The following is a 27,851-nucleotide window of genomic DNA, read 5'->3' as shown; positions in this document are numbered from 1 at the left end:
AAGTCGTAGGAGATGATTAGTGACTTGAAGGACTCTATATGCCAAACGCGCGAGCTATGCGTCTCTGTATATTAGCTCCATGGTATGCGGCGTGCCAACGGTGAGCCACAGTTTCGCAGATTGGCTCTGTGCTGACCCATAATTAACGCATACTTCTCCCCGATCCAGCAGCGCTGGCCTCGAGGCTCGAAGAAATCAGTCTCTTTGAATAAATTAAAACACGTCGGTTCTTTCGCTTCCGTTCTACGGAATTTCGGGCTGCATGCTCAAAAAAGAAAACGGTAAGAAAAATAGGCAACGACGAAAGAGATGAAATTTGCGAATTTCTATAATCAAATTTGAGCCCAATTTTGGTTTAAAAAAAAAAACACACTCTTTCGTTTTTTTACACTTTTTCAATTATTTCAAGCTCCTCACGCTCTCCATTTTTCAACAATTTTTATTCGTTGCTTTCAGTTTCGCCGATGATATGGGTGCCAAATCAGTTGGTCGGAGCGCCGGCTGGAACGGACGTTACTATCGACTGTCAAACGGAGGCGCACCCCAGGGCGATAAGTTACTGGGTCTTTAACAGCGTGATGGTATTGCCAACGAAAAAATACTCAACCGAAACAACGGAGAACAGTTATCGTGCCGACATGAAACTGACCATCAGGAATCTTCAGCCTGGCGATTTTGGCAGCTATCGATGCATCAGCAAGAATTCACTCGGAGAAACCGAGGGCTCCATCAGGCTGTACGGTAAGTTGATCATAATTTATGTCTGCGGATGTACGATGACGAAGAAATCACGATCAAGCAATTGACAAACCCGCTACATTTTTTTCACTCCGAATGTCTACCGATTTTTATTTCCTGTCATTAGAGAAGAAATAATCTGCGACGAATGGTTCATTGAGATTATTGCCTGGCTAGAGTTTTTTTCATTTTCAGTTTTTCGTCCTTTTGAATTTACTTTATCAAACTTCTCGTCTAATACAATGGTATGCAGAGAAAAGCAAAAAAAATTGAAATCTTCCCTTAGACAAGGAAGAGAAGTCACAACTCTTCGTCAGAACGCCAAGTCTCTTTGGGAAACTTATAAATTAGCTAGTATTTTCTGAATATCGTTTCAAATATTGCTTTGTATACAGTCTCAGTTCGCAGGACTTTGTAGAAAAAAATATTAGACAAAAATTTCACCTGTAGAATAGAATGAAAAATTTCTTCAACGGCTTGTGAACTATTCAAGTATACTGTTAAAAACTTGAAGAAGAGCTAGTTCTATAATTTTCAAGAACACATGCGAAACAATCGACTATCACGCTATTTCGTTTAATTTTCCAGAGATACCGAAGCCGTCCGCACCGCCAAAGGCAACGGAGATAAAGAGCAGCGCGAATAAAGAAGGTGAGCTAGGCTTATAGTTGGCGGCGAGTACGCGTTTTACAGCGCGTTGCGTTAGATGATGATCGTTCGGCGTCTCGCGAATGACTGAGACTCGAGCTTCCCCCACCCCTTTCCACGCCGTATTTCAGATGCAGTCAGGGGGCGTGGCAGATGCGGGAAGGATGTCGCGACAGTCGAGAAAATTAGCTAAACCGCAGGAAGAGAACGCCGGCGTTGAAATTAGCTCGGTAAACATTTCCATTAATTGAAAGGGAGACGCAAAGTTGAGTTTCTGAACTGCAGCGAGGCCGCAGAGAGCGCAAGTAGAATTCAGAAAGAAACTTGGTTACGGTTATGGTTACAACGGTATAAACTCCGTCGTTTCTTTTCACTGCAGGTTCGCCCTAGCCTCGTTCGGCCATGCCTCGACGTATATTGAGATTTTGAAAGACTAGCAAGCCGGATGAGAACGCGGATCAGAGACCAGAGGGTGGCTTCGAATGTCTTTGTTTGTTTTCTCGCGGATGATGCCTGATACACCCGCACGCTAAAAAGGCTCGGTATATCCCCGCAAAAAGGGGATATTCTGGTTATGAAACTTTCGGTTTGAGCTTGCCGCAAGAAAGATTAATAATTCCGATTCAAAGAAGTGGGGGGAAAAAAACTTCTTCCCTATTGCCTGAAGTCGCGCGGAGAAAAGAAAGGAGAAAAGGGGAATTACTAAGTAATGAGCAGGAAAATGCATAACAGCGAACAAAGGACGGGTCTGATCGCGTTATTCTCGCCTGCAGTATGCAAGTGTGTTGTTAGGGAACGAACAAGGGTTGTAGATAGCCAGTCTAGGTCAGGTCCCAATGGTTCTCGCCAGCCGCTCCGACCGAAAACCAATCTCAATATTGTACATTGTTAATACGTTACATGCAGGCCAGCTTTGCAATTTCTGGTACAGCGGCTCCCAACTCCCTCGCATTTTTATCTCTTCTCTCTGATGAAATTTTCCTCATAGAATTTTTCCGCGGTTAAAGTGGATCCCAGTATTTCCGTTGCGTCGCGTTATTTGGTAAACGATAAATGACATTGGTTTCGTAATTTTTCGTCAGTACTAAGTTTTTCATCATTCAAACCGAATCGTACACTTGATAAATAAGATGCCATGTTTTTCATTGTTTAATTCTTATCGTGTCAGACTCGAAATTTCATTCCTTCCTCTTGCCGATGCCCGTGATCAGTCGATTTTCATTCGAGAGTTAGGATTTTCGGTGCGCCGAACCGCAGCATATTGATTCAGTTTGTATAATGAATTTTCCGAGGTTAAATTCTTAGTACACAGCTGTCACGGAGGGAAATTCATTCCAGTGAGATATAAAATTCAATGATGAACAGTAACCCGCGATGTGCACAGACGTGATCGACTGAAACTGGCGGTTTTATTTCCCGTTTATTGCTCGAAAGTTTAAAGTGTCGCAGGTCCGCGGACGCGCATCAGGAAAGACACTTGGAGCCAACTTCGTTTCTTCGAGTTTAGTTTAACCCCTCTAGATGCTCGTTACTCGTTACTGCCACCGTTGTGATTAAAAATTAAAACACTTATGCACCACAACCGAACCCGTTTGGGCGTGATGAATCAATATGGCTTCGAAAGAGTAATCAGCTGATCGTTTGAAGCCAATTACGCGATTACCAGAGAACAGATAACCCCGTGCAAGCTATCAGGCTTCCATTTTCCCTCATCAAGTCGATCGAGCCTAAAAAACTGGGAAAAAAACGAGTTTTTAAATTAAATATGCGGCCATCTTGAAGTCGCTTAGTTTTCGCCACGAGGTGGCGATACACCTCCGATATATCGGATTTGAATGAACATGGAGAGAAAGAAATATTTGTGATCCAAGAGACCCTCAGAGCAGTTAGGCTCGGTTCTTGTGTGTCGGTACGGCTAGCTGGCTAATGCCTGTAACCACCGACGAAAACCTCGCGTGCTTTTCTCTCGGTCACAAACAACCGGCTCTTAACCCCTCGCGCAGTAAAAGGAAAGTATTAAAAAGTTTTCAAATAAAAGTTTAAATACGGCAGTGAAACTTTGCTTTGTTGTGTATATAACCATACACGTATAATGCCACCCTCGCGTTCAACGCAGCCGTCTTTCCCCCCCCCCGCGTCCTGCAACCACCCCCGAGCTTACCAAGTCCCAACAATATGCCGTTTTCCCCACCCTCTCTGTCTCTGCACCGGGCTAAGAATATGTGAATATATTACATTCGCCCGCCGAGCAATCACACCTAACCATATTTCACACTCTCTTTTGTCTTTCGGCTCGCTGGATGAGGTTAGTTCACAAGTTTGGATATGCGTGATAATTCACTGCTGTCCGCTTCTCTCTCTCCCTCTCCGCTTTCCCTCTTTATCTATCTATCTATCTCTCACACACATGCACACACAATAAACTCAATCTGTCTATCTATCTCTCTCTCTCTCTTTCTCTCTCTTTCTCTCTTTCTCGGCGGAACAGGTGGGTTAAGATCGACGACATTTGTTTTCTCCTTCTGTATCACATAGCTCGTTCGGTTATTCTGCTTCTCTTTATTTTTTATTTTTTACTCGCTTTTTTGTCTTCTTGATTTGACGATTTTTGTACAATGTACAGACTCTCCAGAAGAGCGAAAGAGAATGTAATAAAAGTATGTTCCTCGCATTTTTTGTTCCCTCTGAACTCAGTCCCTTAGCTTGAACGTAGTATCTTCTTTTTGTCTCCTCTCAATTTAATCGTTTAACATATATTTACTATTCAATAAATTGTAAAACGTATGATTCAAATGGAATTGATACAGACTCTGAAATGTGCGTGAAAAATAAAAGGAAATTTGTCACAAACGATCGATTAATCATATATATGTATATATATACACGTAATCAGCGAAAAATATAAATTTCATGAATTCCCGAACAACAGAAATGTATCATGCACGGGGTGCAGCAGCATTTATGAAGAACCTTCCATATCGTCCAGACGCACGAGTGCAATACGTTGGTGTGCCAGAATTGTGAAAGTGCTACGAGTGCATGACGAAAGTATGCAACGATCAGTAATAACTGGTTGGCGCGAGTGGCTGTTGCCTCTATGTCGGAGCAAAGCTAGTCGAGTCGTTGGTTTATCGCGTGGCAGCGTGCCGTTGGCCGCATCTCGAGATAATTGAATTTTAAATGCGCCTAATTAGGCCACGTGCGAAACGAGGCCTTGTGCAGGCACGCCTAGCTGCGGGAAAATTCGAGTCGCTGCCTTTGATGCGGTATTCGTAATTCCCGATTCGTAACTAATTAGCTAGTTTGCCGTCGTGTCGACTGAAATCGATTTACGATATGTTCGTCAATCAGCGCCACACGGCCCTCTGAACTTCCCGTGAGTGCTTAAGAGATTATTGAAATCTGAATGAATTAGTTTGCATCGATTTTACGCCGACGCAAACGGGCTGTGTTTCAAACGAATTGGGGAATGACTGAGTGAAAATAATTTTTTAGGAAGCTGAGAGAAAATTAGAAAGGAACATTGCGTCGTTTAAATTTGGTTTGCGATATTGCGATCGTGAAAGATTTCATCGAGACCGATTATTGCTGAACTTGAGTCATAAACTGAAACGCGGAGTGGTCCGAAGGTGTAAGAGAAATAGAAAATATTTCAAAAAAATTTCATCCCTACGATAATTAGATTTGAATGAAACTTGACTGATCGGAAATTCAGTCTAGAACTTGACGTGAAATTATTTCGCGGATTAATCGTAAGAACATATTTACCGTCATATAAAATCAAGCTCAAAATTTATGGTGACGTCTAGACTTTAAGTACAATCTTCATTTTTCATACCTGTTTCTTTCGGTCCTTACTTTTCCCCTACTTCACTCTGTGTAAGTATCGGTTACAAAAAAAAATAGACTGTACGAGAAAATGAACAAGCTGAAGAGACAAAATAAGATAAAAAAAAAAAAAACTGATGCCCAGTTATTTCGGGGGCCAAAAGTTGCAGGGGTACAAAGATTGCGGTATGGGCCCCAAGTTGAGCGTCAAGTTAAAGTAGACCCGAGTCGAGAGTGCAGAATTATCGTGATGAAAACTTTCAATCTGGTTGGATAAAAAGGAAAGAGCCCACAGGGGGATTATTTCGCCGGTAGACAAACAGCCGGCGGCGATGAATGGTGTTAAAATTTTAGACATCTTTATTTTTTTTTTTTTTTTTACATTTTGTAATCCGACTCTTAACAACCTCGTTATAAGCCCCGGCAATTACGTGGCATGCACCGTGCGGAATAAATATTATACAAGAGTACACATAACGACGGAACGTGTATCAACCCATCTTGAGGCAGGCGCGAATTTAACCCCGCGATATGTATTTTGCCTCCCTGCTGAGAATTACATGCGAGATAACTCCCGCCGACTTGTCCGAACGGAAACTCCCGACTTCCTTCCTGCGGCGAAGCAAAATATGACAGAAAACTATAATCCAATGATTGATATTGAATAATTAAATAAACGAATAAAAGTGATTGAGTCACGTGGATGTTTGCTCCGGTCAGAGAAAATTGACTGGAATTAAGGGTCCAAAGATATTCATCCATCCTTGGAGGCAGCTGTCCATTTTTAAGGCTCTCGGTATCGCGTTCGTATTATCCATTATCACAGTTCATTCTCACACACTTCATGAAAAATTCAATTGTTGAACAGTTGTTAGAGACTCCGGTATATAATGGCAGAGCCTAAAATTTCCATTATAGGTACAGAGTATCCCGGAATTATTAACACTGTTGACTACTGAATAGTAATTGTGGACGTGACCACTCAGAGTTCTCTGAACGTAGTTTCGAAGACCGTATCAATTCGTAATTGACCCCCCCACATGGTGTTCAGTCGGTTGGTATTTAATTCCTTACTTGTATTTTCATGGTAGTTTGATCGTTTTTATGATTATCTACCGACAAAGAGAGACTTGGGAGCTTCGACTTGTAACAACATGCCATAGTGAAAGATATATACGTATATTTTCAGACATAGTGTAAAGAATTAGGTGCGCTAATGCGCAGCTTTCCAAACGAACCAATAGAAAAGTTCCGCCAGTTGACGTCACGACAAGCGGTTAATTCAAAACTTTTCAAAGATTCCGGGGTAGATTAGAATAAATATTTTCTTGAATTCGTTAACGATGCGAGTCAACGCCATGCGTAACCCACCATGTTTGCTTATGGGTTTATCAACTTGTTGTACTTTGTAGTTGAGGTTATGTTGTATTTTGTACGCGCGCATGCGCTTGCGCCTGCGCTGTAGGCTCACTACGACTTGTCGTAACGTCAACTGACGGAATGCGCGACCTCGTGTGAAAATTGATTCTAAATCGATCACACCTAATTCCTAACACTATTTTTTGAGAAAAAGTACAGCAGAACCTCGATTATCCGAATGAATCCGAGACCAAGCCTAGTTCGGATGATCATAAATTCGGATAACCAAAGTGCAATTACTATCTTGAGATCTAATAATTTATGAAAAAAAAAATAAAAATTGAAATAGAAAAACAGTCAGCATTAAACATTTAAATACACATTAAACCTCTTTTAAACACCGAACGATAATTTTATTAGTTTCGTTTTATATGGTCATCTATTGTCAATTGACGAACAACCGCTCCACATTATTTAGCGAGCAACCATCTATATTTCGCACCAAAAATCCACTCTTTGAGCAGAGGTTCGCATAATCAAGGTTCTACTGTATGCAAAGATATATTTTGCAGCCACAATAAAAAACTGCATCGTTCAAACTGCCGTCCTCATATCAACTAGCCTAATATCCTATCCTCTAGCCACCTTGCCATGGTCACATTTCTCTCCAACAGTTTCTATTTTCCTTTTTCTATACTTACCCTTTGTCTATCCATCCATCCATCCGTCCGTCTCTCGTTGTATGGTGTGGAATAGCGCGAGTAAGCCGGGGCGCGTTGCGTTTGATGAAAAGACGTAGAGCGTTGAGCCGTAAAGAGAGAGAAAAAAAAACAAACAAAAAACAAAAACAAAAAAAAGAAAAGAAACGAGGAGATGAGAAACGAGGCCGTAATTAGGATTCAGGGTTGAAGAGTCCGGAGCCCGGACGGGCAATGCAATTGTATGTGTATCGTACGTATAGGTATAGACGCATAGGCGTAGAAGCGTTGTTTGTAATGTACAATAATATGAGGGTAGAGGTTGGGGAAGCTTAAGTAATTAGTTAACCCGTAGTGGATGAGGCCCTCGTGTAATTGCAGGACGTAAGAGCACCCCCGCGCCGCCAAAAAGACAGACAACTATATGGCCCGCACCGTACAACCCCCAGTATCCAAGGCGAACCGAGAGGCCGCCAACCAACGAGGAGCAGATCGTACGGGCCGAACAGAAGCCCAGGGGTGACGCAAGCACAGGTGAGAGAGAGATTCCATCACCGCGAGGGGATGACGCGCCGCTTTTTAATCAAATTTTCAACTTTCAGCTTGCACCCTTCGTCGTTTTCTTTTCCCCGGAGATACAAAATCCATCTTTTCCGCGCACGCCTGTTTAGTCCTGCGAATCACAGGGATGAAAAAAACCAAAAAAAAAAAAAAAAACAAGAAAAGAAAATAACAATTTAGAACGTGACAACCTTTTTTTCGAATACTTTTTCCTTGTGTCTCTTCTCGCCGCGGCGAGACAAACGTGCTTGAAATTTCAATTTTTATCACCGACGCCACTGTTTTCAAAAAACTTGTTCATGAACGAATGAATGTTCCCAAATACACGTTTATCCAAGGGTAGTTGGATATACGCGACGCGCGTCTTCCCCTCTTTTCACCAAGCCCAGCTAATACGTACAAAATATTTATGTATATATATATATATACGTATGTATATAGCTAAATTTTTGCAGTCAATATACTCTGCCGGTTACACATCTATTCGCTATTCCGCACCATGCACCATTTATCTATCCGTCTGTCCGTCTGTCTGTCTGTCTGTGTGTCTACTTATCTACCTTTCCATCTGTATCTCTCGCTCTCGCTCGCTCTCTCTCTCTCTCTCTCGCTCGCTCTCGCTCTCTGTCTCACCCCTTGGTTCTCTCTCAGTTCTTCTCCTTCTTTCTCCCGGATCCATACCGTATACGCCATCCAATCCTCGCCTACAGCTTTTTGTCAACGACCACTCGCTTCGCGTTCATGTTCTCAGGGTAAAAGAAAGCACGTTTTCACGAGTCATAAGACCGCGAGGCAACTCCGGAACCGCGCTATATAAAGGACCGTATCTTTTATCGTCCACCCACTCGCTCCTTTACTTATTCATTCGCTTATACACTTTAATATTCATTTGTCCCCACGCGTTTCAATCCCATTCGGTTTACGGGTCAACCGTGGTATACTTTACGTCAGATGCGCAATATTTTGTCAAAACTCACTTGAATTCTTCTTCAATCGTCCGACTTTCTTTTATACTAATTATATACCATCCGGCTATTAGACTGGTAAGTTAGCTAGAGCGGATTCTCGTTCGATCAAATTGACCGTAGTTTTTTATTCCAAAAACGTATCATCAAAAACTGGGATCACAAGCAATTGGGCAGTACGTCAAACAGAAATGAGAAACGTCGAGAATGAACGATGGAAGAAAAATATCAAATACACGAAATCAGAAGTCAGACTGTATTTTGACCGGTTTGAAATTGCTTTGATTGTGACGCAGTTTTTTCTCATTTCATTCTTCATTCGAGATCAAAGCATCCGGGACCTAGCCCACACACCGCTCTTTCCATTCCGCGTTTCATCTTTCACACAAAAATTATTTTTATTTATTTATATAGTTTTTTTTTTCAAATAACTCTCTTCATCGCGATTCGGGTGTGATTCCTCCTATTTCGTTTCGGCGAAAAAAAAAAACGGAAAAAAAAAGAAAAAGAAACACACAATCACTGAAAAACCGATTGAATTTTTCAGCGAGTAATTAAAGCCTGTCGCCAGAAATGCCGAGGGGCAAATAGCACGGGAGATTTAGGTGCTCGAGTAGTGGGTGTAAGACCGTCGGCATTGTTTGCGGGTTCGCTGTTATGGGTCAGTTTTCGCTGCCCCATGGGGTGACCCTACGGGCTGCAACAACGCCGAAGGCACAAGCCAGCGACGCAGAAGTCCCTGATCGTGTTTCCGTTCCCCTTCACTCGCGTCCGCGTCCCTCTCTCAGTCTCCGTTTTCATTAATCTCATCATTCCTTGCTTCGCTCGCGTCTCCATTACGCTTGATCCACTCCTGGTTTAGTGTCAAGACGTGTTGTTACCAGGGATTAAATATAATATTCAATAGTACCGTGGCTCCTTAGCCCAAAGGCTTATTCCTGGGGTAAGGCGAATAAAAGATGACACCTTCTCCCTGCCGCCGCCGCCGCCGCAGTGCTGATTACTTTCGCAAACTCAGACCTTATGGATTATAAATATAATAGAGCGTTTCGATATCTTTATTGACAAGGGAAACCACCCGAGGTGTACCTCGCCGATTTTCTTCGTTCTGCGATATGTTCTAGTACGTCGAGGAACATGAGATACTTATATTTTTTCACCTGCCAATCTCGCCATGCAAGAGGTCAAAACCAACCCTGAAGTTTACCGTCATGACTAAGGAATGCAACTCCGGACGGTGAAAGCACTACGCATGTCGTCGTTTGTTGATGGTGAATAATGTCCAGTTGTTTTCATAAAAAAATCTTACATCATTATCATTAAATCCCAAAAAATCAATTCTTGAGGCCTAATTTTGGCATATTTTTCACCCCTTCAGCGGCTGAATTGGCAAGTGACAAACAGTACGTGTCTGACGTTTTTTGATGTACTACATCACGTCACAGAATGAAGAAAACCGGTAAATCGATTTTAGTACTGGATTCTGATCCCTGCAGACGTTCCAATTGCTCCGAACTTTCTTCAAAATTGAAAGCTCGGGTCGGCCCAAACTGCCCGCGCTCATTTTCAGCAATGCCTGGAGCGTGATGGGACGTGGAATAATATAAGGCGAGGCATTTCTCAGAGTGGCATTCAGCTGACGGTCGACTGCATCTTGGTATGTGGTTGGGGTCGGGGTGCACCCTGGATCGGGACCGAGTCTCGGCAAATATTAAATACACTGGTCGCTGAGTTTCGTACATTTGCATAGGCTGAAATATGTATGGCAAGGCCGTCGGTACATTTAGTAGGAAATTACGTAGGAGTACCATGCGCGGTCCGTATAGCAGCCTGTTAATATTAACTACACAACCCTCGAGTATTACCCGCCGACCCACCAGTAGCCATCCACCCTCCCTCTCCTTACCATGCTCTCACAGCTCGCCGGCTCAAGGTTCGCAAGGAATAACCGCCTCTCCGCCCTTAGGTGGGCAATATGTACGCATACACACACAGTAAGCACCCCCGTTCGCCCGGTGCACGTCTTGGTTTTAGGATCCTTAGGCCATTTCTTCGTGTGACCAGGTGGATGCGAACAGTCTACTTTCACCATCCGAAGCCCTGAGCGCCTCCCTCTCCGAACGATTCAACCGGCACCCGGCGCTTATTTATGAGCTTCATAAACGTCTTCTTTCCAGCAAACCGATTCTCCTGCCATTCGGATCACACGTCAGCCCTTGGTGACGATTCTCAAGGTCAACGAAGAAGATCCGGTATAAATAATGGAAAGGTATGACGGAAAGTGCTGTGAGGTTCGTTTCCAATTGAACCAATTTCAATGTTCCCGTGATCTCAAACAAACGCTAGAACTGCCCTGGAATCCGGATAACGGAAGGATCGAGACGCCAATCGGAGGCCTGACAGATGTTTGCTTTCACCCCTCTTCTCGGCCTTGATTATAAACCCACGAAGCCAAGGGCGAAGGGCAGTTCCAGATGAAGTTGTGGAGCATGATAACAATCGAACGATGCCAAGCCGAGGCCAATTTTTTAGAGTGTGGATAAGGGTTGGAGAAATACGTTAAGCCTAACAATGCGGCTGCTGGAGTCCGGCACAACAGAAGCGGCCTGAGGTGTGACTATTTGGGTGCGGTATTTCCGGGCTCAAGTTTCTTTGGGTCGAAACGGTTTTCAACCGTTCCCTTGTCACCCGTCCACGGGCCTTGACGACCTCAACTGCTACAACGGGTTCAAACTGTACAACTCCACAGCGTCCCTTACTTCTGGACATTTTTTTTTTCACTCCAACGTTGCAGCCAAATTGAGGATCATGGTTTCCTGGGAGATACTAAAATTGTAAAAAAACAGTTTGAACGTCGACGCGTGAGGAGAAATTCAGTGCTAAGCTAATCACCGGACACAAAATCCAACCGAAGCTAATGAACTCACCGGGGTACTTCAAACGGTGTTGGTGAAGCATACTTTTAAAAGGTGGCGAGATGGTGTAAAAAAATACGTATCACATAGTTTTTAGTCTACTATAATACATTAGAAAACAAATCAAATCGGAGAGATCGATCCGGGATACCTTTCTTGTTACACTCGTATCTGGATACTTTCCAATATCGACTTGAACGACCGGTCGAACCTAGTACTGCGGAAGGTAAGAAAACTGAAAAACAATTGCCGAGGGCAAGTTATCTCGGACGGTGTGCAGCATGTGGGTCTGAGAAATGCGCGGCGCGTGGGTCGCGGGCCGGTAAATTAGAGCCGGAAGTCTCGATTTGCGACGTGATTCGGAGCGTTCAAAGAGTTAACCGGGTTATCGTCGACCCGGCTTACAGTGGCCGAAGGTTGGAGAGAAGCCGGAGTCGTCGTCCCCGGAGGAAATTGGCGCTATCATAGGCGCCGCGAAGGATCAGAGTAAGGAATAAATTTTCCCCTCTCATCCAACACTTTCGTCCCACCCCGCTGTCACCAGAATTGTGGTAAAGCATGCCGTCAAAGCCCGGTAGGGCGGATTTCCGCGAGCTGTCTGAGCCCCCGAATAACGATTCAACCTCGCTGCACCTGCCGCCGCTCACTAAGTGACTGGAAGGCTAGACTAGGTCGACTCGAGAGAGAGACGGCAATGGTCGTTGCTTTCGAGTTACGATGGTGCCCCGGTTAACTCGGTAAACTACTACCCGCTCCCAAAGATGCTCCGTATGCTGCAGCTGCAGCTACAACCCTCCCCTCGGCACTATTTCTGTCCATACCTATCTGTTGCCAGTCGAATTTATAATTCCCCGCTCTAGGCGTGTGGGACTTTAATTAGTCACGAGATTCGCAATTCGCTTTCAGAATCGACTGCGATGTTGAACCGACGGTGGTCGACGGACTTCGGAATTTAATAATTACGGCGTTCGTGTCTGGGTTCACCTGAGTTAACTGCTTCCAACTACCTGTCTTCCTTATTTACGTGATCATTAAGCCAGCGTGATTAACACTGGAATCTCCAAGTACGCGGTGATCAAACTACGAGAAGATGGCAAGCGAGCTGACGAGTGAAAATTTGTAATGGTTACGGTTACCTCTGTTATTTTGTTCAGTTCATCATCTCTGTTATCGATTGGCGACACCTTTCTATCCATCTTTTTGTTCCTCTTTCCCTATTACATTTTGAATTTTTTCGCCTTTTTTTTACTACTCCGCACCAGACGTGCAAGTCAAAAGGAAAATAAAACGACAATTGGCTTTTTTCCGTTCGGGCGTGATTCGTATACCAATTCATTTGTTCATATCAATAAATAAGGGAATGTGTCCAGGTTCAATTCGAAGTAGTTCACCGATGAAAGCACGTACGAAAATGAATTCTCGCGACAAAACGTACAATCATTAGCGAAGAAAAGTGTAGGGTTGACACAGATTCGAGGTCATTTTCACGGAGCCAATAACGCACAGATGCGCAGTGCGTGACTCTTCTCAATATTTTTCCTGCAGAGGCTACTGAAAATCTCCAAATGCATTATGAGACTACGACCTCCGTTTTCCAAGAAATTGGAAAGCCAAGTACCTAATAGCTGCCAAGACTCTGCAGCTTTTGATCCGGCAAGTTCGCGCATGTCATTCCAACACTGCGCCGCTTCCAGCTAGCTCGGATTCTACGTGGACGAATGAATACGTAATTCCAACGGGCCGCCTCCTCCATCCCTTGGTGAAACTTCAAGTCAGCCGAGGTACCAGCTGAATGTTTTTTTAACGCGAGTTCCGCATTCGCCCGAGCTAAGCCAGAGCTTAGGCATGCGGTTACGCGACAACGACAACAACGAGAACGCAAAAGGGGAGCAAAACAGATGGAGGTAGAGGCAGGTGAGCTCAGAGAGAAACAGCCTGCATGGGGGTGAGGCTTGGATAAGGTGAAACCAATAGGTTGCCAGGATACGAGAAGAGGAGAGAGCACAGTGAGCTTCGGGTTGAACGCCATCCACGTATCGGCTATATACCATGGAGCCATGCTCCTTTTGGTTTCGCCGCATCCCCTGGTTGAGCGGGTTTACCACCCGCCATAACTGACGGTGGTCGAAGCTGCTGGATCTCGCGAGTTCCCATACGGTTCTCCTCGAACAGAGTCGTACATTACGTCTATGTACTCGCTCGGGGTACACAGACGTATCTATGCACCGCGGCCGTAGATACCCGCCAAGTGCCCCCAGAACCCGCCACAGCATCTCGAGTAAACTACCCGCTTCGAGGAGTCGGCCAGGTGTGCCCCACCGAGATAAGAGTTCTGTGCTAATACTTTGAAATTTCTCCGATACTTTCAGGAATGGACTAGGATTTAGAGGGGCGGGTTCGCCTGCAGCTGCTCCCAAGTGTGTAGGATCTTTAAGAGTATGCACTCTGAGATGGAACTTTGGTACACCATGATTGCTCGACAATCGTCAAGGCGTGAGTGACAGGATAAACCAGTGCTGACTTACAAGACATCATTTTAGAGAACCTGTTTGCAGTTTAGACGCAGACATTGAAAATTTACCGCATTTACACTGTCGAAATTATGTTTTTTTAGGGTCGACTGATCACCTTTTTGTTCTGAAACAACGAGACGCAATGGAATCCACGCCGGGTTGTCCATTTGCACCGTAAGTTTGAAAAACATGGCTGACTAACCGAATCATATCTTCACTGGTCTGTTCTAATTTAGAACAACGTTATGTTACCAATAGGGATTTTCATCAACAGACATGCTAACTGTCCAGACCGAACCTCCTACTTCATGGATGATGAATAACCTCAGATTTCCATGACTTGAAGCTCAGAAATCAAATTGGTTGCTGTTTTTTTGTGATGAACGACCGACTAACCGCCTGTGATCGGAGCATTTATCGATCGGCGATAAGTCGAAATCGCATTACAGGCGCATTGGGTTGAATCGCATGTACCTCGAGGTTCATTTTGGCGAAATATCGCAGGAGGCATATGGGGTGAGGTCGGCAGGGGTTCGGGGTCGCCTAAGCCGGGGGTCGGCTTGATACCCTTTATGGATACAGATAGCGGGTAGCGGTCCGGGCGGCGAGGAGCGCAGGGCTGCACTCCGTATCCGTTAAGCTTCCAAGACTTAGGCGACTAACTGAAGACAGCGTGAAAACAAGACGGACTTAAGTAGATTTCACTTGAGTTAGTGCTGCGCCGGCTGTGGGCTTTCTGCAGGGAGTTGCGGATATTCGGGGAGCAAAAAGGGCATCTTCCAAGGATTTGCAACGACTCTAACGACTCGCTCCTGCGTTGCAAGAGCGATGCAAGATCGACTTGTCGGGTTGACGAGGCGACCAGGAACTGAACTAAAAACGGGGATCAGTTTGCGAAGAAGCTCGATCCTTAACTTGCAGGATAATGTTCAACTAGGTCACGCTCGACTTACATTCGACTTATTGCCAGTAGAAAATGCAGTCCACCAATCGCAGACTGATAAAAATGTCGTATCTGAAGCCAATAGTTGACTACCCATCAACCATACGTTTAGTCAATAGTGTGCAAGTCGACTGTAAATTGACTCATTGTCATCAAAAAATGGTCAAGCAAAAGTTTGAAATATGGAAGATCAAGAAATTCTTTGAACTCTGTCGCATTCACCATGGTGAGTTCTATACGATATCCATCATTCACTTTGGCGTTGGCTTGGTCTTGACAGTTTTAAGGACATTGGTTGGTTCATCTTCGACTTTCGTTTTATTGACAGTCATTGTCCGCTTCTCAGGTGGTGACAGTACCGTCTTATCGACCATCTGCCAATTCTTTGTCAAATCTTTCATCTGTTGACATCATCTCGGTTTTAATCAGTCAAATTATGGTCGACAATTTGACGAGTGTGCTGCCTGGTTATCCTTCTTGGAACATTCTCTCGAGTAGAATCCAGCATCAGCGACGCCTCGTGCGTCGATATCATTGTCCTTGTACCCGCGATGATAATCATAACTGCGATTGTTTCAATCCTAGAACCAAACTCTGTTCATCCATATCAAGTTCACCGAGGTACCGTCGTATAGCTTATAGGCACTCGGGTTCTGCAGCACTCTCGCAATTATACAGGCTACTGTGTGCGTATCGTCCGTTGCACGGGTGTATAAATATGACGATATAATGCGCACAATATACGTATAATATATAGTTGGCAATGCAGTAAATTGCAATACAGCGAACAGTATGCTAATGTCTATACTTAGTGAGAAGACAGTCCCCAGGCAACTGAGAAAGTTCGGAGGAGATGTGCCGGCGCTGTTTGTTGGGAATTTACGCCGAGGCCTCTCCTCCCATCCAGCTTCAACATCGCCGGAGAACTTTCGTCGCTCTTTACCAGCCCTTATATATTCACGGTTCTCCTCCCCACAGCCTGCAGTTATAACTTACAAGAGGTACAAGTTATAAGTTATAACTAATTATAACTTCGTTGACGTGAAATAATGCGTTTCAGATACGTTTACACTCTGGAAAAGGATGGAAATAAGGAAAAGGAAGAAGAGGAAGGGGGAAAATAGCACATCTTTCATTTGACACTGGATTTTTTTTTTTTTGTCGTTCTTCATTATTGCCCGACACGGATATCTGCATATTTTTCTCGTCAAAGATTCCCCGTTATTTCACCAGACAACGCCTCGAGTGTCGCAAACAAAAACGTAAAATCAACTTCGCACGTTATTGTACGTATATTATACCCCTTTTGAAATCACAGCTGCAGAGAGCTGTATACAGACTTATGAAAGGGTTAGCCAGTGCATGAGATTCAGAGATAAATGATGACGGAAAATGAAACGCGCCGTGCTGTCTCGAAACCGTGTGAAATCCGCTTCTTCTTTTTTCTCCTTCTCATGTTCTTCCATGGTTTTTCATTTTGCTTTATTCGCACTGTCAAATTTTCACTCTCGGCGAACGAATTTCTTTATTTTTATATTCATGCAGCATCCCTTCTGTTTCATTCCTCATTCACAAAGCCACTTTGTTTGCTCGCTTTGCTCTATGGTTCGGTGACTGTATGTATATACGTATATTTATATATAGATAAATTCAATATATCATGCATAAAGTACATGAGTAAATAAGCGGATGGTAGACACGAGAAAAAACATCTCGTCCCCTATCCTCTCTCAGGATTTTCACCCAAAACTCACCTCTCCTCCGGGACTCTCCTCCGTTCGGAGTGTCTCTAACGAAATCAAAATTCGTTGAGTCTGAAGCGGTAGCGGCATGCGAAGAGAGATCGGCAATGTAGAGCCATTCGAATATTATACACTCTGTGACTTGTAAATATCGGTTCGGAACGAGATGGATACAGAAAATAGCACAATGCCGCTTAGCATAATCCCCTTGAAGTATCCGGACGAAGCAGTTGATCCTTGAAACGGAACACTCACGAGGCTAAAACGCACCTGCGATCTTCGAACTCGGGGCTTGGAGGGAATGGACATAAAACAAGCGGAGATATATCGAGCGGCAATATCCAAAGGCCATGCACCCGGTGGAAAAATCCAGAAGCCATATATATAGCGGGAAAATTCACAGGCCATATATCTAGCGGAGAAATATCGAAAGGCAATATATCGAGCGGAGATATATCGAGTTGCGATCCATGAAGGTCAACTCTGCAACGCATGAATCCCACGTGCATAAGAACTGCCGCGAGATGTCGCTGATGCAAAAGCCAGCCGGCGTGTTTCCGTCAAGGGAGAAGTCAGGTGGCGCTGGGGTGAAATCGGGCTCTTATTCAGCCATCAGCATACCCCGGGACGTGGAGCTGCGCCACGTTGCGGGTGAGACATGACAGACAACCCGGTGCGGCACTTGGCCATTAATTACAGAAACAACTCCGGCTCGCAACGCCCTTTTGCAGGCTTCACTGTTCACTCCGCAATACACACAGAGTATCGCACCTTCATCTAGTCAGTCAAGGGAGAGAAGAAGAAAGACAGGTAGAGAGAGAGAGAGAGAGAGAGAGAGAGAGAGCGAGAAGGGGAGAGAGAAAGGTAGTAAGCGTGCATTAGCGAACAGAAACATAAATTATTCTGATTTGGGAACCTTGATACGCACCACCCAGCCGAGCACTCTGTCGATATTAGACCCGGATCTGGCGCAAAAGTTACAACGATCCATCGACTTCAAGCTCCAGGTGCGCACCTGAAGTGAAACGAAAAATTTACCCCCATGTCAAAGTGCGTGACATCTAAACGCTGTGCCCAGACCCGTTGTCGATTAGCAATCTCGAAACGTTTTTACACAACCCGGAAATTTCAGCTGCGAAGGTTTACTTGAAATATCTTTGTATTGTCACGAGTATAAAAATCGAGAGTCCAAGAAATTCAGCAACGTAACGACGGTGGGACAGAAAGTTAATTATCGCCAGAAATTGGGGGAAAATTTTTTTTTTTTCGATCCGTTGTCCTGCTGCCGTTTCTGATTTCAAGTAATTTAGAGCTTATGAATTTTATTTGGCCGATCAATATTCGCAAAGTACTGGAATTCGGTAATGGGTCTTATTTATTGATCCTGTATATTGGAAAGCTGGCTTTTACGTCAAAGTGATTTACGTACATGTATATTAGGATGTAATATCACGTTGTAAGTATATATAATATAACGTTGTAATTTATTTGCTATCATGTCGGTTACTGAAATCGAAAGAGCCAATTTGCTTCCGTGTAAACATGAAAGGATTGCTAGTAATGGCAGAAATAATATTGTCAATGAAATTTCTTGTGGACAAAATAAAAATCCCGAATGCGATAACATCGTTAGAGGAAATAGCACGCTTTATCGAGTTTATACGATTCGACAGTTCATTATCTGCTAGTCATTGAATTATCTTAATAAGACCCTCATTCACTCCGCACACTTTGCCAATGTAATATAAGCAGTGAAGTTAAATCTATTCAACACTCCCCCATTTCAAAATTAAGAAACACCATACAGACTATACGAAGTGAATGCAATTAAGGATCGAGTGTTCGAGCATTTTTACCCCAAAATACGTTGACCAAAATTAAGCCTCGAATTCTTTACCCGGAATAAAACCCTCGGTAAAAACTATTCCCAAGTACTCATGCGACATTGGTCAAGTGGTGGCGGTGCTGAAATTAGATCAAGTTTAGTCGCGGCATGTATCAAGAAAAGTAGTCGAGGAAAAAAATGCTGGAGCTGAAATTAAGCTGCCGCACTACACGAGAGATTAAAATCTCGTCGCAGCGATGCACTCGTCAAATAATCGAGGCGTTTAAACTGGCTGTATCCTTTTCCTCCGTGTCTGTTCATTTATTTTCTCCACTTTATCCCTTTACTCTTCCACTTTTTTCCCAACGAGAAAATTAGCGAACTTGTATATATAATCCGTTCCTGACATAAGCCGCGCCTCTCCTAAGTCAGCGACACTTGACTTGAGCTACTTCCGGCAAAATATTCTACCGCCAAACTTAACACCACGTCCTCGTGTCCATGCACCGTTTCGCATCTTCGTTTCCCCCTTTGGCCGAGGAAAAAATATCATATTCACATGTGCGACACATTTGCGGTCATTGGAATAATTCCGAGAGCCGTTTTTCCCCGCCTCGGTTACCGAGGGAAGCGGAATAGAGAGAGGGAAGGAGGGGGAAACGGAAAAAAAGAAAGAAGTAAAAACACGGGGGCGGGAGATTTTAACGCCCTCGTACCCGCCGCCGTTCCTCGATTAATCACTGCTTTGACCCCACTGGTTCAGACCAGAAGTAACGCAACCGCGAACGCCGACACGGCGGTTATTCGTCGGCGTGAAAAGTTGCGAAGGGTCGAAGGGAAAATGAGCCGCGGTTTTCGACGTTATCTAAATTTGTAGCTTTTCGTGGTCTTCGACGTCTTTGTTTTTTTTTCACTATTATTTATTCCGTTTCCTTTTTCTTTTGGTCTTTTTTTTTTTTTTTTTTTTCTTATTCTCATTATTATCGTCTCGTTTCCCCGCGCTTCATCGATATTGTTCTGTTTACCGATGAACCAACGTTATGTCGGGGAATCGAATCACCCGAGAGCCTAATGAGGACATTAGGAAAGCGAGCACTCATCACGCGACGTCGTTTCATATAGATATAACGACGGAGTATCGGGGAACCCCGTCGACTGATTTCTACCTAACTTCCGGAATGTATTAAGAGAGGGACACGGTAATAGAAATACGTTGGGAACTAGTGGAGGGTGGAGGATGAAAGCTCTGATTTTTGGTCGACGTAGCACGCATTGCATTGAGATTTATTACCGCACTTAATTTTCTTCAGGTTGACTAGAGCTGGGGCAATTTTTCCAAACGAAAATAGTACAGGATGGAAAAGTGTCTCGATTTGTTGCGTCGGACATTTGTGAATGAACGAGGAGAACAAGAAATCACTTAAAAATTTTCCAGCAATGTTATTTGCAATAATGATAGTTACCGATACGATCGGAACGACATCCCTATTTTTTATAAGAAATAAATCTGAACAAATTCGAATAACGCAATGTAATGTGTCAATAACTTGAGAAACGATTTTACAATTAGGAACTCTTACGGTTTTTATGCAATACTGACGTTTTTGGACCCGTTTTTGCACGTTGACTGGAACACCTCAAATTGTCAAATAATAGTTATCACACGAAAATAGAATTGTTAACGAACGTCTGTTGTACCGTAAACAATTTCTGGACATGTCTATGATCAATAAAATAAGCTCAAAACCGTTTGAATAGAATCAAAGACACCAGAATTCAATAATTGGATACCTTTTAATAATTAAACCTTTCCTAAAATCGTCGTTCGAATTTGTTCTGGAAATATCTGAAACAGTATTTCCTTAATTTTGTTTCAAACAGCCCGTTCATTCTCACTCCGAACTCTTTTAAAAAATAAAGAATACAGTTGTTCCGATATTCAGGATCCAATTTTTGTTTCAATCCCCATTTTTCCGGGATAATAAACCTGCATCGAGGAAGTGTATCGAAGGAGAAATATATATTTTACCGAGTGACCCTTATAGGAAGGAGACAAGTTTTTCATCCGGTCTCGATCGAGCTCGGAGGGCGCATAGAGCTGTTACTTTCAATTTATAGATCGTTTCAAGAAAAAACCTCAGCTGGTCTCTCTCCGCGAAGTCGCGGACCCTTCCTCGGTGAGAAAATGAAAGGAAAAAAGAGTCCTGAGGTGCCGAGGTCTGAGTCTAGGCCACGCGACCAACGGTAGGGTGAATTTATCGGTATATAAATAAATTTTTATATCGCGAATACAAATGCTTCTCGCGCTGATAAATCCAACGTCCGCAAAACACCTGCCAGTATAGGTTATAGAGACCTCGGTAGGGCGAAGAAAAACGCGATGTAAAAAACCCGGACTCCAGTTCCCGTTTCGCCCGAATTTCATCACCCGCAACCCCGGCTGCGGAAAGTTATCGAGATTCCAACGCGAAGAGTAAGAGATTGGCTTCCTTTGACGGCTGATTATATCCGGCGTTCCGCTTCGCGCTTTACGCTCTTTGAAATTCGCCCCGCGTAAAGGGGAGCGACGAAAATCGGCATTTTGAAGGCAGCGATCGGCTTGACGACTCTGTCGCAATTACGCGTTTACACAAGCCTCTCGGTCCCTCAAGCCCCACGTCGTTCATGGAAGTTTCAACGGAGGAATGAACGAGCTTTCACGACGTAGGAACGCGTCGTTAGGCCAGACGCGAGAAATAGCAAGCAAGCGTGAGGGGAAAATCCATTTTCAATAACAGCAAAGTCAGTTAACCATAGGAACAGCCCCGGTCTACCCCATAACATAAAGCGAACGCGATACGTGCCGGAAATAGCTGATCTGGCCACTAGCCCTACCTGCCCTTATCCATTTCCCTTGCCACGCGCTTTTTTCCACTCGTTCGTGTTTTTTTTTTTTTCATCATTTTTTCTTTTCTTCTTAACCCTCTTATTTTTATTTTTATCATATACAATCAAATCTTTCGAGTGGTCCAACATTCTTCCGCGTCACGATATGTGGAACGATCAAAAAAGCTTCCATCTAATATGTTAGTGTGCTTCTGAGCCCGCAGAACTTACAAGGATATATAGTCGGCTAAAAAATGTATCGAAACGAAAACAAGACTAAACAAAGATTTCGAAAGTCTGACCGTACATCTTCAGGTTGAATATAATTGATAGAAAATCCCTGTGATCGAGGGAAAAAATTTTGGATGAATGAATTTTTATCCAAAAAACCATTTACTAACTGATTTTTTTATTCCGTTGTTCGTCCAAATTTGGTAAACAGTAGCTGCTTATGATTATTCTTAGATTCAAATGACTTTTTTTCTTGAGTTCGTGGATTGGTAAAAAGATACGCGTTTTTTGGAGAAAATTTTGAGAACAAGAGATGAACCGTTTTCAGAGGTGTCAAATTTCCGTTGGTGCGTTATACATGTGATATTAAAACTTTCAATATGGAGACGTCCGTCGGCCGAGCTGAAAAACGCAGCATCCGGTATCGGCATAATAGATTACGCTCTATCAGAGCCAATATGTCAGTCAAGCGCCAGAGTCACGTTGGGCAACAGCAGCAGAAGGGAGAAAAACTCGTGGATTATATTGGCCAATAGAAAGGGAATATTTTACAGTTGATATACAGCGTAGTCGTCGGGTAAAATACGTTGTAGTTTCGAAAAATTATATACAAACGTATCGCATTGCGTATTATGTGGGTGCGTAAGGGATGCCCGAACAGCAAACCCTCCATAATAATTCCGCCCGCCACGCCGATCGTGAGGGAATCGATGAAGAAAAAAAATTTATCGCGATTCTAAGACTGCAGGGATATTTGACTGAGGGAAAAAATACGGCTTCTCTTATATCGCGCCTGCTGCAGGATACGAAGAGAAGGAAAAATAACGCAGACACACGTGCGGGATTGACATTTTCTCTTCACGTTCCAGGAGTAGTCGGGATTTTATACCGGATGGTCGTATACACGCACAGAGTATAGTTGATCCAATTACTGACAAACGAATCACTCGTAATTTTGCGCCGCTGAGAAAGAACGCTGAATTGTTAGAACGGAGAGAAATAAACGATTCCAATATTCGATTTCCAGAAACAGAGCTGAGTTCAGGCTACACGGATATCCATGAACACACTACGCTATGCAAATTTAATGACGCCGGTATGGCACGCAATCGGCTTATGACCCCCGTCAAATAACTTACCAAATCTCATTAATACCACCGTCGAAAAACATCCACCGGACATTCAATATTCTATCAAATTTCCCCGAGACCTGCATCGAACCGTTCGCGACTCCTTTCAATCAATCGTCCCAATCGTGAACACTGCAGGATAAGCTGATATTTTGCCTGAATCGTGCTGACCACTTCCAAAATGGAAAACGCTAGCTCGGAATGGTCAGGATCCATCGGACCGAAAGAACCCTGTTGACACAACGATTTACTTATGCTTCAGAAGCACATCAGACAAATTAGGATGAAAGACCGTACGGTAGAAGAACTAACAAATTAAGGAACGATGTACCAACGTTGCTCCGAACACGATCCGCGGGATCAGCTGTTCTCTCTAAAGTCGTGCTTTTTTTCTTCCTGGTTTCAGGTAGTGCCTACATCGTGAGATGGAGTGCTCCGCAGCTGATGATAGTCGCTGTTCAGTACATATTGACGGGTCCCTACATGCCGCCGTACATACCGCAGAACGGGAATTAGGACGAAACGGAGGATAAATGGAACTGCAGCTGCCACCTGATCGAGCCAAGACTTGAACCGTCTCCGTGCGTGTAAATAAAAAAACTACCCTGTGGAATGGCTGGCTAGTAACTTTTGACGTTGATGGACAATGAATACCATTATATACCTACTGTAAATTGTTTAGCTAATGTAAAGACACGACGAACGCTGAGTGACCTCCGATAAGATGTCGGGGTTGAAGTTCCTCGGGAACCTCAACCTGCCTGCAGGAATAAGGGATGAAAAATTGGGGCAAATTGGAGGCCGTAGTTTATTGAAACTAGTGCGAGTTAATTCAGGAATCGCAAAGGGTTATGACCGGGGCGTTAAGAAAGGGGATATGTGTTTGAGGCATGGGGCAAGAAGCATGCCTCCGGTATGGGAAACCGCTTTCGGGAAAAGCGGAAACCGAGCGAAGCCTGCACAACTGGGCTAATCGCTCGTAGCTAATAGCTTGTCGCTAATCGTTATTGTGTAACCCTTTGTAGCACCCCGGAATCCGTTTAACCCCTCCGCAGTGTTGAAAGTTAATTTTCTGCTAGTCATTTCGAACTTCTTCAGGGGGTTCGTGTTATACGCACTGTTCCAGCTATGCGTAAGCAGGGACGATTGCGAGACTAGTCAGAGGTGCGGGAATGAGTTGGAAGAGAAGACAGTAGCAAAGATAATTACACTCCTCGGGCAGCCGCGGAGAAACATCCCCAAAAAAATCCGTTGTGACGTGAGAGAATGTACTACGCCAATTTTATCAACGGCTATAAACCGCGGAATGATCGTCCGCGAACTTTTGAGGATTGCGTCGCGCCGCCGGGGGCCGGAGGTGGAGGTAAAGCTGGGGGTGGAGGTGTGGCGCAAGGTATACAGGTATGTTAAGCCACGCGTGAGGAATCCGCCACAGTTCCCGTTAACCGAAGCGTGAGAGAGATACTGGCTGGTGACGTCATTAGATCATTTAACGCCCCTGCCTCACGTGCGTGTATTATATTATACCGTCGTGCACAGACAGGAGTGTCGTCTATGTGACCTGCGCGCATGGCGGTGGGCCGTAATTACCCGTTAATTCCAGCTCTGATGGTCTCTATTATAGACACTCGTACACAAAAGGAATCCAAAAGTAAAAGCTAAATTAAATTCAGAGGTTCAAAGGTTGTGACTGAACTCAATCAACCAGAGTCTTACTTTTGATAACATTGACCTTGACACCTTTCTTCGTTTCTTCAATATTCAACTAATCTATGGGCATCTGATCAAAAATCAAGCAAAAGCCGTTTCGAATTGCGCGCCAATGGATGCGTGGTCAGCTGACCGCAGCTTCCTCTCTATAATACAGGACGCCACCGCTAGTTGGCGCACCGTTCGATCCAGCTTTTGTTTGGGCGCTGTAAATGCGTTGAATTTCTCGTTTTCCTTCTTATTTTGCATGCGGAGAATATAGCGGAGGGAACAGCGGCGGAAAACGGATAATTTTGTCGGGTTATACACCCTGTGTGTGCGTGTATTAATATGCGAAGGACCCGGGCCCACGTAGCGCCTGTATTATACCGACATTACATCGTAACGAAGGGGGCACCTGCAGGCAAGGGTGCACACATTCACCCACCCGCGTTAATAATCGCTCTTCCCTAATCTAAAGAACCTTACACGGCCGAGGGATGGGTTAAAACGGGGGGAAATTAGCCGCGCCCCTCCACGTCTCTTCGCCATTTCTCTCTCTTTCTCTCGTTTGTTTTATTTTTCGGTTTCTCTTCTCGTTCTAACGACCGTTTACCCGTCTCCCGGGAATTAGCAGTGACGAGAATTCGCTAATCATTTATGCCGTTTCCATCGCTCGGCATATTAATTACCATACCAAACTGAATAAGATAAAATAACGTGTATTTGGTACTCGCGCCATATACGAAATGAAAAATTATCGTGGTTAACAGACCAACGCTGCGATGATAGTATATAGTAACGGTGAATAAATTATCGTCACTGTCCCTCTCTTTCTGTTATCTCCTTCATAAAAACTTGTAGAAATTGTAACAATCAAATTTTTTCAACATTCACAGCTTGTATAGGAACTTGTCCTTGAACATAGAAACAAGGATCATGGATTATGGATAAGAGCCGGATGGAATTCACCCTAAGTTTCCCGACGGCTACAAACATGCCTATAGATGTGCGGGGTAGTGTGCAGGGAGGGGGGTAAAGCTTGCATCAGCAAGGGAGGTTTTCCTGGTTGGTTGAACGCGAGGCAGCCGTTTGTAACCGTTGACGGCTGGCGTAGTTTTGTCACCGCCTAACGTGAACGACGATACCAAGTTTCCGGACAGTTTATGCGCCGTAATACACAGTGCATATAATACCGTACTACAGAGACGGTTTCCGAGCGTTGACAACCGGTTTGACATTATGCGTTATGGCGGATCTGTGTTCGCCTGTGTGTGCGAGCAGCGACTGTCCGTGTCGCAGGTAGTGTTAAAATTACCGACAATCCACGAGATGTCCCCGGGCATTAATCGCTCGATTGATATAACGTCCTTAATGAATCGCCCCGGCGTTTCGCGTCACTGCACTGCACCAGAAATTCGCATTTCAAGTGTCGGAATCTCGTTTCCACACTGCAAGAGCTGCGATATAGCTGGACAGGTATCGTGTTGCCGTTTCTCCAGGTGTTTGCGCTGCTGCTCGAGGTTCGTTTAATATCGGGGAATTATTTTCCCGTGCATGAAGTTCGATGTGCAAACACCGATAATTGACGGAAAACAAATATCGCGCGCATGCAAGCTGATAACATGGCGGCCTCGGCTGCTCGGTTCGCGCTCCACCTCGCGACTTTGGTCCAATCGTGCTATCGACTGCCTTTCAAATTGGCGAAAATTCAGACTTCAACCGCTTGCGCGTTACTGACAAAGTCAAAATATGTTCATGTTCCCGGTCGTCGGTTGGCCGACAAGTTTCCACGCTCCTTACTCTCTGTGTTCTTATTGCGCGGCGCCATGTTTGATTATCGTTCCCGACAGACTCTGAAGTGAAGTGCAATGGACTGTGTATAAAGGGCGCAAAAATCTGTCCACGCGCGTCAATAACGATCGCGTGTATGTACGGAAATTGAAGGAATGGGAAAAACAGACGTAAGGAAAATTAACTATAATATAACCGCGTGAACGAAGCCAAAACGAAAACAAGTTGAAAGTATTACTACATATTTTATAACGTATTACAATAATGTGAGAGTATGTTTTGCCTAATAAGAAAAATTGCATGTAAGATATGTACACGGAAGACTTCGGTGCTCAAACATATTGTACGGATAACCGTTTGAAAAATAATAACAAAAATAAAACCACGCAAGCAAATGAAAACAAAACAATCCAGTATCATTAATTTCCAGCTCAGTGTGTTTCGTAAAACACTGGCGATAGATAATAACAGACCGTTATGTTTTTATTTTTCACAACCCCCGAGTTAATATGGTACAGCAACTAATTATCGAGAGTAATAATTTTCATTGAAAGCAATTTGTCACACGCATTCGTTTAGGTGTGTATAAGCGAAATAAATACCGCCTTCAATTAGGTACTGTTCTACGAAAAACACGAACGTATATATAGGTATACATAACGATAGTATATAAATATATATTAATGCCTAACCTTGTGCGAATCGAGAAAGAGAGGAAAGAAAACAGTAATAAGATGTATAAGTAACTTAATGAATAAATAGGTAAGTAAATAAATCTGACAAAGAATGTAAATAATTTAATGTAAAAACTTCGTTTCACTTTTATTGTATATTGATTATATAATGACAAAATTGATAGACGAAAAATGAACAGCGATTATGAGGTATAATATACATAAATCGATTATTATTTTATAGGGCAATCTTGCAAAATCATTGCATATCTAATGATAATAATAACAATAACAACAACAACAACAATAATAATAATAATAATAATAATAATAATTACAATATTTCTGTTGATAGGCGATGTTATTTCTTGTTACCTGTAAATAAGTTTTATTATAAAAAGTGCCAAAATAAATATGCGTAATCAGCTAATAAACACAGACATATAAATGTACACGTATACGTATAAATATTACAATGTCATGCGTGTATAAATTAAAAAACGAGATTACCAAATTATCACATTACCTTGCATTTATTCTGTTAATTACTACCGTAAATCGAGTAATTGTGGCAGAGCGAATAAATTTCATTCGTAAAACACTTATTTTCAAAGCGTATATTTTTTGAAACGCCAAGAAATTAAATACCGAGACCAAGTCAAACGTGTAGAAAGCATCTGCAGCTTGTCTGACGCAGTCAAAATTGATCGTATTTATTCTGAGAAGGTTCGGT

The 27,851-nt window shown here is 43.6% G+C and overlaps 1 protein-coding gene across 3 annotated transcripts in view; it reads left to right on the top strand.

Annotated features, from left to right (window-relative positions):
- LOC124219235 (lachesin) overlaps window positions 1-25,395 on the top strand; it is a 193,553-nt gene extending 168,158 nt beyond the window's left edge. For 2 of the 3 annotated variants that reach the window (XM_046626537.2, XM_046626536.2), the window contains exons 7-10: window positions 457-741; window positions 1,327-1,389; window positions 7,653-7,805; window positions 23,368-25,395. In XM_046626537.2, the coding sequence (XP_046482493.1) occupies window positions 457-741; window positions 1,327-1,389; window positions 7,653-7,805; window positions 23,368-23,477 (611 nt within the window). In that variant the 3' untranslated portion in view covers window positions 23,478-25,395. The remainder of the gene's footprint in view (window positions 1-456; window positions 742-1,326; window positions 1,390-7,652; window positions 7,806-23,367) is intronic. The other variant, XM_046626538.2, reaches the window with a different exon arrangement.
- The last annotated feature ends 2,456 nt before the right edge of the window (window positions 25,396-27,851 follow it).

This window comes from Neodiprion pinetum, chromosome 5, assembly GCF_021155775.2.
Source record: "Neodiprion pinetum isolate iyNeoPine1 chromosome 5, iyNeoPine1.2, whole genome shotgun sequence".
In the NCBI taxonomy this organism is placed as follows: Eukaryota; Metazoa; Arthropoda; class Insecta; order Hymenoptera; family Diprionidae; genus Neodiprion; species Neodiprion pinetum.
This window is presented reverse-complemented; position numbering and strand designations above follow the sequence as displayed.